General features: G+C 35.5%; 1 protein-coding gene across 1 annotated transcript in view; it reads left to right on the top strand.

Moving 5' to 3' along the window:
* Positions 1-748: 748 nt before the first annotated feature.
* LOC309481287 (uncharacterized protein) overlaps positions 749-17,442 on the top strand; it is a gene marked incomplete at both ends in the record, with an annotated part of 45,850 nt that continues 29,156 nt past the window's right edge. The window contains 3 exons of the mRNA XM_082146156.1: positions 749-833; positions 2,860-2,979; positions 3,283-3,432. Of these exons, the coding sequence (XP_082002282.1) occupies positions 749-833; positions 2,860-2,979; positions 3,283-3,432 (355 nt within the window). The remainder of the gene's footprint in view (positions 834-2,859; positions 2,980-3,282; positions 3,433-17,442) is intronic.

Below are 17,442 nucleotides of genomic sequence, written 5' to 3'. Positions count from 1 at the left end.
TGGAAAAATATGATTTGTGTCTTTTATTCCTCAATAGAAGGTTCCTTAGAATAATAGGCCCCTTCGATGTGATTTTCTTACATAGCATTGATAACAAATACCTACAGCTCATTTTTTTATACACCAGCCATCTAGTGGTCAAACAAAGTTATGCAGCATTCAACTAGATGCACATTACTGTTAATGCATGATCTGTTTTAAAGCAATGTATAGTGTATTTTATATATTACAAAGGGATCAATTGAAATCACATGGTGCTGCTAACAAGATGACTGCTGCCAAATATTTCTGTTTACCCAATCTGCTGAGGAAACAGAAAAAAAATCTTTCTTTCTTTCAAAATTACTTATGTGAATGAGGGGTTTACATTCCGTTTACTTTGGGGAAAATTATCATTGCTTAATTAGTTTCAGATTTGGGATTGTTTCAGTTCGGTGGGATTGTATTGGATATAATCTAAATCAAACTATTATGTGGGGAAAAGTATTTTACCCCATTGAGGACATTCAAAAGTAGTTTGTGTATTCTAGAAAAAAACAACAACATATAAAACAGAGTTCTTTGAATGTATTACACAGACCTCCTTGGATCTTTTTTAAGGTGCCCACGTGTTCTGTTATTGTTTGCCAAAACAGATCATCCCGCCCCAAACTTATGCCATTGGCTGAATGCTAACTCAAATACTTTGTCATTTTAAGAAAAGTACGATGTTCCAGCAGAGTTCATTGTGTGATCATATGTGGAGAGGATGACAGCTCGAGTGTACTACGCTGTGTTATTGTGTCTGTCTGGATGCTGGAGCTCAACAGAAGCTTCTCTAGGACAAAACAAAGGTGAGAAGATCCATGTTCTTTTAACTTCATTACACAGTCTGAAGAAATCCATAAACAAGTGCCTTACAAAATATGACATCTCGGCATATTACAATTTACAAACATACAGTACAGACGTATTACTTTTTTAATATATATTTTTCCATCATGCAAGGAAAACGCCTATATATATATATACACACACACAGTACAGGCCAAACGTTTGGACACATTACTATTTTTAATGTTTTTGAAAGAAGTTTCTTCTGCTCATCAAGCCTGCATTTATTTGATCAAAAATACAGAAAAAATTCAATATTGTGATATATTATTACAATTTAAAATAATTGGTTTTAAATTTATTATACTTTAAATTATCATTTATTTCTGTGATGCAAAGCTGAATTTTCAGGATCATTACTCCAGTCTATCACATGATCCTTCAGAAATCATTCTAATATGATGATTCATTATCAAAGTTGGAAACAGTTCTGCTGCTTAATATTTTTCATAACCTGTGATACTTTTTTTTAGGATACTTTGATGAATAAAAAAAAGAAAAAAGAAAAAAAAGAAGCAAATGTTTTAAAAATAGAAATCTTTTGTAACAACAATATACACTACTAATAATTTGGGGTCAGTAATTTTTTTCTTTCTTTTTTGGAAATAAATCAATACTTTTATTCAGCAAGGATGTGTTAAATTGATAAAAAGTGATAGTAAAGAAGATTTATATTATTAGAAAATATTTTTTTATTTTGAATAAATGCAGTTCTTTTTAACCTTTTATTCATCAAATATATTAGGCAGCAGAACTGTTTCCAACACTCATAATAAATCAGAATATTAGAATGATTTCTAAAGGATCATGCGATAGACTGGATGTCACACATGTGACACTGAAGACTGGAGTAATGATGCTGAAAATTCAGCTTTGCATCACAGAAATAAATGATAATTTAAAGTATAATAAATTGAAAACCAATTATTTTAAATTGTAATAATATATCACAATATTACAATTTATAATTGTTTTTTTGTTTTAGTTTTTTAGTTTAAAATGCTTAAAGGACAAGTTCGGTATTTTACACTTAAAGCCCTGTTTTCAGATAGTTTCTGATGAAATACAATGGTTAAGATTGAAATTTGGACAAATGCTGCTCTCCCGAGAATTTTAGGTTTTTGTGGTAGCACCCCCCCACCTATACAACGGTTGCATAGGTGCACTGGAAAAATCGTTCGTTTACAAAGACGTGAAACTCACCGAGTGGTCAGGAGTGTTCACTGATATGCTCACACAAAAATCGCTGCAAAAGATGCTTTCAAACAGGTGTTTTACCATTCGTTGTAAAACTGTGGACCTATTTTTCCAAATGCCTCAAACCCGTACATTCTTCCGTTGAGAGCTTGAATAACAGACTCTCCAGCCCAGTTGGTGGTGATAATGCACCTTTGCCAATTGCAGGCAAACCACTGGCATTTCATTGAATACACAGAAGAAGCAGAAGAAGAAGCGGCGGAGTAATACCGTAAAGGTGCTGCGGTCTCACAGCACGTCCTATACAAGTCAATGGAGTTGGACAAAAACTACGATAAAACCTGTTGGAAAGCATCTTTTGCAGCGATTTTTGTGTGAGCATATCGGTGAGTTTCACGTCTTTGTAAACGAAAGTTTAATGCGTTTTAGGAAGGATTATTCCAGTGCACATATGCAACCATTGTGGAGGTGGGTGGAGGTGGGGAGGTGGGGGGGTGGGGGGGGGTGTCAGATAGTTCATCAGAAACTATCTGAAAACAGGGCTTTAAGTGTAAAATACCGAACTTGTCCTTTAAAATTAACTTTGACATGCAATTGGTTACAACTCTACACAGTTTTTTTTATCTGACACTAACTGACGCAGTTTAGGGATACAGTAGATTTCCAAACTACTTTGATTTGAAGCAGATAAATATGCGAATAAGCTTGAGACACAAAATCTCTGACTTGCTGAAAGGTGCTGAAACAAACTATTACAACTTGGTCTCCCCTAATGATGCTCTTCTGTAGCGGTCGGTTATTCTCCAGGGAAGGTGACGGTCGTGGGGTCCAGTGGAGGATGTGTTTCTCATAGAGACTGCTCTGGAGGATACAAATGCTGTGGGGCCGTGTGTGTGCCGCCTACTTTCAGTGAGTTTAAATTATGGATAATAATATTAGAGGTCTTCCAAAAGGAACACTGAAAAAAATGGTGTAGAAAAAGTTTTAGTTTAGAAATTGCTAGTAAAGTTTAAAAATGAATTACAATGAAACAGCAAGTAATTGAATTAAACATGACATTTTAAAGTAGAAAGACTGATATAGTTCTTTCTTTTAAAACGTCTTCCAATAATATATTGGTACAACTTTCTTTTTTACAAAAATATTTTTTACAGTGAAAACTTCATTCAGCATTCAGTGATATGGCTTCTCTGTCATGTGTCTGTATAACAGTAAAGCAAGGAGTGTGTCCAAGCACAAAATATGAATCAGAAGTGTGTGCCTTGGTACGTTTCGTGTCGTGTGCCGATGACAGTGACTGTCCCAACAATGAGAAATGCTGCAACAATGGATGTGGACGTCAGTGTATGGCTCCAGTTACAGGTAATATATTATATTATATTATATTATATTATATTATATTATACTACGGGGCTGTTAAATGCTTGAATCTGATTGTTTGACGAAGATTTTAAGGTGTGCAATTATTTTCTGGGAAACGCACGGCTAAAGTAGTTCTTTAAATATGTTCTAAAATATGAATATCTGATACGTTTTGTGCAGTTAGGGAAAGTTCCTTCAATCCCTTGATTGATTGGTTCAAAAAGTTCCTTCTTTTAATTTTTTTTCCTTTTCTCAGAACCTGATTCGTGCTTGCGAAATCGGTCGCGTTCTCTTGCAGCTGACATGTTGGCTTTCCCTCGCTTTAGCTTTCCCCCTCTCCCGTCTTCAGTGAGGACGCATTACGTAATAACATAGCGCAATGAAAAACCTGCTTAATTGTTTTTTTTTTTATGTGACCTTGACAGAGACATTGATACAAAATCATACATAACTAATGTATTTATATATATAAAAAAAAACAATAAAAAAAAAAAACAGGATTGCACTCCCCCTAGTGGCGCGAGGCCCTGTGCGGTTGCACAGTTTGCACAGTCTATGCGACGGCTCGGCTCACAATCATAACAGACAGATATGCATTTGTATGCACTAGATTTGGTATTTTTTTCAAAAGTTACATGTAATTTGTAGGATGGTTTGTATTTTTGTGAAATATTATCTCGGCTCATTTATTTATATTTGCAAAACACAATGCATATGTGTTACTCCACTGCATTTTCACTCAAATTGACCTTTGTACTTGCACATTGCTTTCTGTTTGTTTGAGAGTAGAGTTTTCCTTTGCAAAGCAGATCGAGTTTGTTTGCGAGTCGAGTTTTCTTTTGCAAAGCAGATCGAGTTTGTTTGCGAGTCGAGTTTTCTTTTGCAAAGCAGATCGAGTTTGTTTGCGAGTCGAGTTTTCTTTTGCAAAGCAGATCGAGTTTGTTTGCAAAATGCTGGATTTGTTTGTTTAATTATGGCACAATATGAACTCCATAAACAGCACTCGTCGTGTGAGGTTGCTTAACTGTATCATGTGTTAAAAATATAAAAACTCTTTAAACTTTTCAGCAGCATGTTGTTAACTGAGTTTCTTTGTGAGTTGTGCTCATTTGTTTTCATGTTTCTCCTCGAGGGGCTGCGCGAGCGTCAACAGCTTCTTACCGTCAGTAATATTAATATATTTATCATCCACTATCGATTGTAACTTACAATAAATGGATTAATTAATACAAAAACAGATTAATTATCTCGTTTTAGTGACTCCCTAGTTATTATTTATTTATTTATTTATTTATTTTTATTTTTTATTCAGGCTACTTTTCTGGTCGGGCAAGTAAAATTCTCTTTGCAAAGGGTGGGCCAAATCCATAAGAATTGGATGTCATTTTATGTGCATGTAAAGGCAGACGTCCCAAAACTTTTGGCAATATAGTGTATTTACTCGTGGCCTACCTGTCTAAAAGGTCGAAAGATTTACAGAAATTGAATAAAGTTACCTCTTCAATACATCAGGGCTAAAAAAAAATTCTCTGTCATGTGTCTGTATAACAGCAAAGCCAGGAGTGTGTCCAATCACAAACAATGGAACAATGTTTAATGAAGGGTGAAGAGTTGTGTGCCAGTGACAGTGAGTGTCCCAACAATCAGAAATGCTGCAGCACTATGTGTAATGGACTTGACTGTATGGCTCCAGTTACAGATATTATATTATATTATATTATATTATATTATATTATATTATATTATATTATATTATATTATATATACTACGGGCAGTTAAAGGGTTAGTTCACCCAAAAATGAAAATTGTAGCGGTTACACTATGGCAGATATCGATTACCTAGCAGCCTATGAAGAGGTGAGCCAGCTCTCAGATTTCATCAAAAATATCTTAATTTGTGTTCCGAAGATGAACGAAAGTCTTACGGGGTTGGAACAACATGAGGGAGAGTAATTACCATAGACAGTATATAAACGTAATTACTGACAGATTTTTTTTATTTTTGGGTGAACTAACCCTTTCAGAGTTTTAAGGGGGGTATGCAAGAAAGAATTTTTGGCCCCCTTCCATTTGAATGCGTTTGTGTGTGTGTGTGTTTTAATTATGTTTAATAAGAAATTTTAATAATTAATAAGTAAACATTTATATTATTTCAAGTATTATTTCAAGTTCACCACGGGGCTGTTGGAAACTTAAATCTGATTGGTTGCCGAATATTCTAAGGTGTGCAATTATTTTCTGGGAAACGAACGGCTAAAGTAGTTAGAGGCAGGTCTTGACCGCATTATATGTCCATATCACTTCGCCAAAGGATTTCAGTTTATTTCAAAGGTCCTTACAGCAACAACAGCAAAAGAAGCAAAAGCCCATGTGAAAAAGATATTCAGTGATATGGCTTCTCTGTCATGTGTCTGTATAACAGCAAACCCAGGAGTGTGTCCAATCACAGCATATGAACCAGGAATGTGTGCCCGGATACATTTTGTGTCGTGTGCCGATGACAGTGACTGTGCCAACAATGAGAAATGCTGCAACAATGGATGTGGACTTCAGTGTATGACTCCAGTTACAGGTATTTTTATATTATATTATATTATATTATATTATATTATATTATATTATATTATATTATATTATATTATATTATATTATATTATATTATAGGGCTAAAAAGTGGCCCTGGACTTTCTTGCACAGAGCGGCCCACCACAACCGGTCCACAACAAATCACACCATAAACCCACCAGCTCATTATGCTCAGAGCAATTTTTAAACAGCACTTACTAATATAAAAATATAACACAATACAGAAATATAAATGCTATTTACATTTTTTATTGAAATTCTTATCATTAACATTAAAGGGCACCTAACGAATGGCTCAAGTAGTTAGAGGCAGGTCTTGACCGCATTACATGTCCATATCACTTCGCCAAAGGATTTCAGTTTATTTCAAAGGTCCTTACAGCAACAACAGCAAAAGAAGCAAAAGCCCATGTGAAAAAGATATTCAGTGATATGGCTTCTCTGTCATGTGTCTGTATAACAGCAAACCCAGGAGTGTGTCCAATCACAGCATATGAACCAGGAAAGTGTGCCCGGATACATTTTGTGTCGTGTGCCGATGACAGTGACTGTGCCAACAATGAGAAATGCTGCAACAATGGATGTGGACTTCAGTGTATGGCTCCAGTTACAGGTATTTTTATATTATATTTAGTGCTGTCAAACGATTAAAATATTTAATCGCAATTAATCGCATTAATGACATAGTTAACTCGTGATTAATCGCACATTTTTATCTATTCTAAATGTCTCTTGATTTCTTTTTGTCCCATTATTTTTTCTCATTTTAATGCTCTTATCACCATGGAAAAGTGGATCGGCTTGCTTTGAGCAAATGTTTTTTATTGAAAACAACATTGGCATATACTGTAGTGTTCAATTTCACACTAACATTCTCACTTGGAGCAAATAATTTCTCACACAATGTAACACTGTCGATCAATAAAAGGGTGAAAGAAATACTGACAAGGTCCTGATATTGACGAGGGGGCGGAGAATTCGCATCAGCTGTGTGTGTGCTTGGCCATGAAGTGGTATTTCAGACTGGACGTGCTGCGATGATAGCTCAGTTCACAACGACAAAACACACAGATCACTTTGGTCTTGTCAATTGAACCATTTGGCCACTTTTTTCAAATTAAACTTTCCATTCAGAATCTTATTGGCATCCATTTCGGCGTCTCGCGCTCATTATTCATCCACTCAAAACGTAACGTTAAAGGGGATCGCACACTGGACGAGAAGCGAAGCACAGCTCCTCGTCTTTAAAATTCGAATACATTATTCTCTGAGTGTACACCACACCGGCGGCGCCATTCGGCGTTTTTATTGCTGGTCATAAACTGAGAAAGTGCGCGTCCGATGTGCGATACAAGTTGTGCTAGACGCTGCTTCTCGTCCATTCTTTGGCTGGCTCGCAAGCCCAAACAAGTGTGTGCGGAGTGCCTGTTGTTTTGTTTACGGTCTAGCTAGATCCGGTGGTGTTGTAGTTTTACTAACGTTACTAGTTGTTGCAAAAGCATATGAAAAAAAACTACAAAGTTTTCTAGGCGTTAATCGCGCGATAAAAATATTGACGCCGTTAAAATGGGTTTGCGTTAACGCCGTTAATAACGCATTTAACTGACATCCCTAATTATATTATATTATATTATATTATATTATATTATATTATATTATATTATATTATATTATATTATATTATAGGGCTAAAAAGTGGCCCTGGACTTTCTGGCACAATAAATCACACCATAAACCCACCAGCTCATTATGCAAAGAGCAATTTTTAAACAGCACTTACTAATATAAAAATATAACACAATACAGAAATATAAATGCTATTTAAATTTTTTTATTAAAATTCTTATCATTAACATTAAAGGGCACCTAACGAATGGCTCAAGTAGTTAGAGGCAGGTCTTGACCGCATTACATGTCCACATTAGTGTTGGGCGATATGCTCCATTTCCATATCGTCCTATCGTCAGCCTGTGAGATTGGCGATACACGATATTATCGTGAGGGGGGCGGGGCTTACTTATTTGATTATTAACCTGCTTATTTACTCATTAATTTGCTTGTTTTATTACTTCATTTTATATATGAATCTATTTCTATTTTGCTAGCAAAGGTGGAGTGTTTATTAATTGGCTAAATCAGGTTATTTCCCGGTATAGTGAGGTAAAAAAAGATCCTAATAATTTTGAGCATTTTTGAGTATTTCAACATGTCAGCGGGACATATTATCCTCTCACACCGTTACAGATGCAGCATTTTGACTGTACTTCTGCACGAGATGAGAACACGTTTTAATAATTTCTTGGGTCAAAAAAGAGTCGGAGTTTGCGATATATGTCCACCTACCAGTGCTCTCTCTGTCTGGATGCACTTCACACATGCACACTTTAAAGCTACACTGTGTGATATTTTCCCCGATCTAGCGGTGAAATTGTATATGACTACCCAGTCAATATTAGTTTCTGTTCCTTTCAATTTCGAGGGCGTTTTAACTCCTACGGTGGCCGTATTATTCCAAGATTAACATGGCTTCCAGTTCGACTTCGTCCAATTGCGCCTTTAAAACTATCACCTGTGATCCGTCGCAGCACAGATTTATGTTACAAGGTAAACAATACTTTTTCACCATTGACGTGAGGAAAAGTAACGCAACTTTACTAGAGGTCGTGTACTAGAGGTCGTTCTGGCGTTATGCACAACCATGCTATGGTTAGACAAGCAACAAAGAAGTAAATATACATTAATGAGCACATATATTTTTGAAAGAACTAAGTGTTTTTTGCTAAGAATCAACAAAAAAAATTACACAGTGTAGCTTTAATAAGCCCAAAGAATGCGGGTTAATGTGTTTTAAATGCCGGGAGAAATCAGAGTCGGTTAAGGGGCAAAAATCTAGCTGAGTCGATCGGTTTATAAACTTATGACTTGACTCTGATAAAGGAATGCGTTTACATGACCACATGCATTGTCAGTTTATTCAGCATAATCGGGTTAAGAACGTGCACGTAAACGCGCTCATTCCCTGAAAGTGAAAGCAGAAACGGACTGAGCTTTCGGCATCTGTCGCTGCATTAACGCCTCATTCTCTCAGAGACGAAGATGGATATAACGGTATAGCAACTATCTTAATTTACTGGCTTAATATTTCTCTTGTGGACCTACATTAATGACAGTGAAAAAATAGAAGAATATTTCTTGTTCATCAAGTGTTTGAAGCTGCTTTTGATTTTCACAGATGGCAGAGTTGTGCTGTGTTCGTGAACTTAAGGCCATTATTAGGCCTATATCATTTTAGTGATATTATTATTATTAATATTTTGTAATTCTATTGTTTTTAGTGTTAATAGTTATATATATGTTTTGTTAATGTGCTATGGAAACAAAAGACTGACGAACAACAATGCCGTTTTCATCTTGGATCTAAATGATGCGTCTGTTAAAACAAGCACTCTTGACAATTTGTGAATAGATCACCTTGCAATTCAATTTTGATGTGGGATGTAGTTTTTTAGTCTGTTTTAAAAACATTTTCTTAGAGGAGTCCTCATACGCGCGTTTCGGTGATGTCGCAAGTGTTATGCTATGCGGTGAGGTCGTTATGAATGGCAAATTAATTATAGTTCCTAATATTAATTTAATAACAATACTAGCTTTACAATAGTAATAATAATAAATAATAATAATAATAATTTAATACATTAATGGTAAAACGAGCCAATTATCGTATTGATATCGTCAAAGGCATCTGCCATCAGCGATATCTCTGACTATCGTCGATACACGATACTATCGTCTATCGGCACAACCCTAGTCCATATCACTTCGCCAAAGGATTTCAGTTATTTCAAAGTTCCTTACAGCAACAACAGCAAAAGAACCAAAAGCCCCTGTGAAAAAGATATTCAGTGATATGGCTTCTCTGTCATGTGTCTGTATAACAGCAAACCCAGGAGTGTGTCCAATCACAGCATATGAACCAGGAAAGTGTGCCCGGATACGTTTCGTGTCGTGTGCCGATGACAGTGACTGTGCCAACAATGAGAAATGCTGCAACAATGGATGTGGACTTCAGTGTATGACTCCAGTTACAGGTATTTTTATATTATATTATATTACAGGGCGGACTGGGGCTATAAAGTGGCCCTGGACTTTCTGGCACAGAGTGACCCACCACAGCTGGTTCACAACAAATCACAACAAGAATTTTTACACAGCTCTTTTACGTAGAGGCACAGTTTAATATCTCTAAAGTTTAATACATCAGTCCATATAACACAATGTTCTGGTATGGTCTGGTAATAGTGGTTTTCAATCTTGTCCCAGGGACCCACCGCTCTGCACTTTTTATATGTCTCTCTTAGTACAGTACAGTTCATAGAACTCTTATCTAATGAGCTGATGATCTCTGAATCATGTCTGGTATCAGCTTTGATCACTGGAATAAATTACAGTTTACAATATATTCACATAGATTTTTACATTGTAATAAAATTTCACAATATTTTACTGAAAGCTGAATTTACTTGATCAAAAATAGGATGAAGACTCTAGCTATGAAATAAATTCAGCCTTCTTTCAAAAACATTGAATAAGTCTTAATTATTTCAAACTTTTGACCACCAGTGTACATAGCCGCGGGAACTCGGGGTGATGCTGCTGACAGCTGTTTCACTACATTGGAATTTAAGATGACACGACTTTATATGTTTTGTTTTTCAACATGTTTTTAATTTTCCACCTTTATAAAATTACTCTAAAGATTATTTTGTTTTTATATGTTGTCGAATATGGTTTTATAATTTTTTTGAAATTAATATTGGCTATTTCAAAAGCTGATCTCACATAAAGTGAGTGATGTGACTAGGCTGGTTGAGGACCATCATCTCAAAGTCGTCAGATTTATCATGTTTTAGTGTAAGTTTGAGAATGGTCCGTGTACCTTCGGATAATGTTTTCTAGTTTTTGACTTCATTTATCATATATTCAACCCTTCTCATGAACATAAATAAACACATCTTGCATCGTTTTTTTCCATATTTTTATTTTTGTTTTCATCACACTTTGTTCCAATCCGCCAAATGGAAAAACAATAAAACCAAAATGGATAAACAGCTTGAACTATCCCTAGCCTACGTATTTGGCAGATCGCCTGTTTTATTTAGCTGACCAACTCTCAAAATCTGTGTGCCGAAGCTGCGCGACGCACTGGACAGTGCGGAGAGAACGCATAAGCTACATTGTAGTGAAGCGCAGAGCAGAATCGATTCAAGACTATGATGACATGACACTTTGAACAATAAACCCAGAGATGAAGAGTTTTTTTTATATTATTGCCATTTATCACTGTCAGAAATTAATTTAGCCAAATACCTAGATTTTTTTTAAACAACATTTTGAATACAGAAATATGAAATAAAGGACAAGATGAAATGATTATGAAATATTGCAAGCACGTGGCATCAAGTCACTGTGTTATTGAATGAGTCATTTTATTAAATCGATTCACTCGAAATGCTGATTCATTCAGTAATAAAAGGCGTGTATGAATGCTTGAATATGATTGGTCCATATTACTTCGCCAAATAATTTCAGTTATTTTAAAGGTCTTTACTGCAACAACAGCAAATGAACCAAAACCCACAACGACACTGACCAAGCAAATAAATATAATAATATAGTAAAAATAAATGAATATAGTAAACAATAGGGCAAAACCAACAAATTATTTCAATTTTTTTTTTTATTCTGTAATTATAAGCAGAATAATTGACTTCGGTCCGTTGAATTATTCGAAAATAATACACACTCAAGGTGTTTTTTGCTTTAGATCAGAAACGGTTTTAGATCAGAAATGGCTGGTGAAGTTCGAAAATAACAAATAGACAGCAAGTTACACATTGCAAAAAAAAACATTTTAAAGTAGATAGACTGAAATAGTTATTTGTTGTAAAACGTATTACAATAATATATACAACTTCCAAAAATCTTTTTTTACAGTAAGAAATGAATGCAGCATTCACTGAAATGGCTTCTCTGAAATGATTATGAAATATCGCCAGTAGGTGGCAGCAAGTCACTGTGTTATTGAATGAGTCATTTTATTCATTCTATTCACTCCAAACGCTGATTCATTCAGTAATAAAAGACTGTATGGCTGGTGAATCACTTAACCGATTTGTTCAAAGACTCGTATTCATTCAGGAATGAACCACTACTCTGTGCGCCTATATGCTGCGAGTCGCACAATGATCTGTGACTTTGCTTTAGAAGTTTAGCTGGCAGAAAAAAAATAAAACATTGTTTTGAGTGACATTAAAACTCAGTGTTAATGAAATAAACTCAGTGTATTGCTAAAAAAAAAAAAAACAGTCAGACTACTACAATGTAAATAAATAAATTCTCTGTCGCGCAGTTTGAGTAACCCCAGAGTGCAGTCTGGACGATTGAGGCGGGGCGACGCCCACACCCGATTTTATTGGTTTATAATACAGCAATCTTATTGGCGTAGACGCTTGAGGTATGAGCATGCGCATTCCTTCATGTACGAGGTTATGAATTATCACTACGCTGTTTGACAGTGCTACAGAAATATTAAGTGATAACCATGGCGATTTCAGTAATGATCAATTGGATAATGTTTTGATGAATTTACCCGAATCAAATTAGATGAAGTTACTGTCAAAATATATTCGTAAAGCGCTCATTTCCCATCGTTTCGAAGCAGCATTACAAAGTCATATTGTAAGCTTTAATATTGAGCAGTTTTAGGGCTGGGCGATATCACAAAATATGTTGCAGATATAAATGACTCACTGCTTGATATATAGCCTAGCTATATTATATTTAAAGGGGAAATGAAGCAGTCAATCAAGTTTACATGATTTACAAAATGGATTTCCACTATAATCAACAATTATATAAGAAACATGATAAATGTAAACATATAAAAAAAAATAAAAAAACGTTATATCTTTCGCGGCCAGGGCGCCGCCGTTGTGCAGTATTCTAACATGTGACGTCACGGGGTTGGTTGGCTCTGGGCTGAGTTCAGTAAAACGCAGTGAAAGACATAAAACTTAACATTAAACTACGCATAAAAAGCGTTCATCTGCTATCATATTATCATGTCAAACCTCTCATACATGTTTGCATCACACTGGCTCGTTAACAAGATGCATGTGCTGGTCGAACCAGCGAACAAAGTTACGTTAGGTACAGTCATTGTTAGCTAACAGCTGTAAGCATGAACTAGCTAAATAACGCTAACTTAGTACCAGACAAAAAGACGACGTCTAACGTTATGTTAACAAACTGCACATGCACACTGTAGATGTTTGTGAAATAATTTTTTATTCAATATAATGTTTTACATTTTACAGACGTTACAAACTATTTACAGGCTATTTGCTAACGTTATAGCTTGTGTGTGTGTGTGTATGTGTGTGTGGACTACTCTTCAATCCTACTCTTCAATAAAAAAAGCCGTCTTCCTGCTTCATTCTGTAACATACAGATCTGTATTGTGCTATTGTTTTTGATAGTGTTATACATTTCTTACAGATAATCACGGTGATCATTGCGTTTGTCTTACCGAATGTGGTATCTTCCTGTCAGCGATTACAGTTTTTCTATAAGCTTTTTTTAAATAATGCCGACAGTAAAATGTTGCCAGATATTGCTACGAAAAACAAGCAACAATTATTTATTTTTTTATAATAATCCGAAATAAGTTCAAAGCTTGTGTTTTGGAAATAAGATTAATATATCACGAACCCTAACATGCAACTTTCCTCTTAAATAACTTCCTAAAGTGTGACATTAAATCAGAAAAACAAGTCCAGAAGACTACTGCCACCTTTCCATTAGGTGGATCTGGCAACAGAGATCGCACCCGCGCCCTCACAACGCGCTCTCAAGCCCCGTTCACTGCGCTAGATTCTCGCAGCAAAATGAATTGCAAACACTCGAGGTGGTTTAAACGGCTAATTAATCATTCAGAGAGCTTGACATTTTATTTTTGAATGTAAAAAAATGACCGAGGTCCGGACCTCGGTGACCTCATAGCTGGCTACGGACATGTATCACCGGCTGTTCGACATAGCGACGTACCACTGCTCGGTTCCCACGCCGTGTCGACTCAAATGCATAAGCAATGGGACACACGGGCTCAACAGGTCTTTCAAGTTCGTCTTCCTCCATTTCAAATCAATTGCGTATTCAGTCCGGTCCAGGGACGGACTGACAATCTGTGCGTTCTGGAAAAGTCCAGAACGGCCGTCCAACCGAGGGCCGTCGGCACAAAAAAAAGTCTAATAAAGCAATATGAACAGCCAACAGCAGGGGCACTAATACGATCACTTATATATGCTACGTGTAAAAAAAAAAAGAGTCGGCCTACTAGCCACTGACTTAATCGTTTTATAAGGCTTACCTAGGTATTGCACTTTTAAATTTGCTTACATTATATTTGAATAGTTATAAGTTATAGTAGGCTATACAGCAGTGGTCTCCAACGTGGTGGCCGCGGGCACCTGGTGTCCCGCGTGGTGCCTGTGAGTTGCCCGCTAAACACATTCTATAAATAATAGCCCCAACTTGCCAATAGCAATCCACTGTAAATCAAGGCTCCAGACGTGCCGGTGCAACTAAACATTTGCACTGTTGCCACTGAATTACCCAACTCTCTTTAATTTATACGCTGTCATTTGCCTTGTGTCTGATAAACATCAAATGGGAAACGCTCAAAAAGCGGAACGAAACTTGTTTGATCTGTGCGCGGCCAAAGCAAGCAGGGCTGATCTCGATAACGCGAACATTAGCTACACAGAGCTGCGCGATCCAAGAGAAGCATTTCAATTCAGCGCAGAATTCTCTATCTCTATTATAAACCCACAGATGACTATGTGATTTAAGTTAGTTAAAAGACAGATGAAACAGCCCAAAAAACAGGCGAAACATTGTTCCAAGAACAAACCAGTTAGAAAACATTTCACTCCACAACTTTACTGTAGTAAAACAAACTTTTTTTGGCAGAAATGTGCCTGTATATATTCATATTAAAAATGCTTTTATATATAGTCATGTTATTAAAGTTATTAAGTTGTTATTAAATGTAATGTTATTAAATGTAATGCAGTAATGTTTTTGTTTAGAAGTTATGGCAGTTTATTTATTTTGCATTTATATTAATACTAAATATTTGTTTTTGATAACACATACTATAGGTTTATAGAGAATAAAAATAAAAAAATCAATATATATTTTCATAATTTTTCAGGAATTGTTTAAAACTGTCTGAACCAGAACCAGATCTCAAGATATTTTATTATTTCGCATATTATGGTGAAAAGTAAAAAATAAAGTTAAAGGTAAAGTTAAAAAGCACCATGTTATATGTATAATACATATTTTTGAGTTTAACAAACAAGTAGCCCTTCTAGATTATTGTATCCCTTGAGGTAGCCCACAAAAAGGTTGGAGACCCCTGGTATATAGTAACTATATGTTTAATAATTACAAGTTTGTGTAATTTGGGGTTTCTGTGGGCAGTGACATTTCATTATTTGTATTTTATTTTCAATGCAGATGTAATGGCATTGTACACATTTTTTATGTTATTTTTATTATATTTTTTATTTGAAGGCTGAGGCTTCATTAATAAACACAACCCCAATTATCATCATTGGTTTTGAGATGTTACTTGCTTGTCTGATAGGCTACAGTATGTGGCATAGTATCAGGACATCCTGGCTACAGTATCTGTCACACACGGCTGTGACGTCACTCCAAAATGGCGACTCGCTAGCTAGAAATTACGAAAATAATTTTGTCATATCTATGGTTTGAACAACTTTTTAAAATAACATTTTTGGCAAGGTGATTTTTCTAATATATGTAGCTACTACCAGTGCCAAAACATGGACGTTTCATTTCCCCTTTAATAATTTCCCCAGCAGATAAGTCAGTGTCACTTTTAATGGGCAATAAGCATGACTGTATGAAATTACTGCATTGCAAAGTAGAGATATTATATAGGCTGATATAGACAATATTTTCCACATGTCATGCAGGGCTCCGTAATTTTACATAATTCGTTTATGCTTCTAAATTTTTCCATTAGGGTCAGTGAATAAACACAAACTCGGGATTTTACACAAAATTATGACAATTCACTGTATTTCAGTAAGACATCAGATAAATCCGAAAGTGTTTTATTTTATTTTAAAGCAAAGCGACTGTGACAAATAAGACAATAATAGGCTACCAAATAGCCTACAAACCCTGGCCATTGGGTTTTGTGCGTACTATGGGAATACAATTTTTTATTATTATTATTTATTTTTTTACTAAAAGGGATGTTATGTCATGTATATAGCAAATATTATTATGTACTCAAGAGCGTATTTAAGCAATACATGTTCATATCACTTCTCTGCTAGGTATTTTATTAATATTATTGTATCATAATTGCACAGATTAACAGCAGTGATTTTATTTTTTATGGTTATGCAGCTAGCCTATATGTGAGTGTTAATATTTGAAACAATTTTTATCCCGTATATACGCAGATTAAAACATGAACACGCAATGCTGGGGTGGATGAATAAATAATTGGATTTTTAATAGCCTACCTGATCATGTCACAGTCACAGATAGTTGTACATGTTAACCGGTTGACACTTATTAGAAAACAGGAATCTTTAAAAACTATAACGTAGGGCTTTACAGAACCAATATATAGGCCCTCATTTTTTATTAACAGGTAAACAACAAGGAAATATGAGTTTGCCATTAAACATTTTATTTGCACTTTGTACCAAATAATGCAAGCATTGGAGAACAAATCTCATTAAAAAAATCTCTAATACAGTGTCTTTAATACAGTGAATTGTCATCATTTGCGTAAAATCCCGTGTTTGTTCTGATCTACCGATCTTGATGGAAATTTGAAGAAGCCAAGTGAACCAAGGTAACAAATTATCGTGATTTTAACGGTCAAAATGCTACAGTGAAAAACTGTTAATTGGTTAACAGAAAATGTCCTTACTATATACGGTAAACAACTGTGATAGATATAATGGTACATTTAATGAAATTTACAGTTTTTGGAAGTGAAAAAGAACAAGTCATTGTATAATTTACAGTGAAAAAAAATAATTTGACATTCCCACAATTCCCAGCGTGACACTTCACATTTGTTGTACGCCACACGCATGACACACATGACCAGCGTCAGCCAATAGTGAGCCTACGTGGTGACGTGCAACACAGACGCGCTGCGTTAAAACACTACGTGAAATAACTCGAGGCCCAGAGAGAAGGAAATGAATAGTGGAATAAAGTCGTTATTTTTGTGTTTTTTGGCGCACAAAAAGTATTTTCGTCGCTTTATAAACTTAAGATTGAGCCACTGTAGTCACTTGGAC

The sequence above is a fragment of the Leuciscus leuciscus genome, assembly GCF_965113295.1.
Source record: "Leuciscus leuciscus genome assembly, chromosome: 18".
Classification (NCBI taxonomy): Eukaryota; Metazoa; Chordata; class Actinopteri; order Cypriniformes; family Leuciscidae; genus Leuciscus; species Leuciscus leuciscus.
Note: the sequence above shows the minus strand (reverse complement) of the source record. Positions and strands in the feature narration are given on the sequence as shown.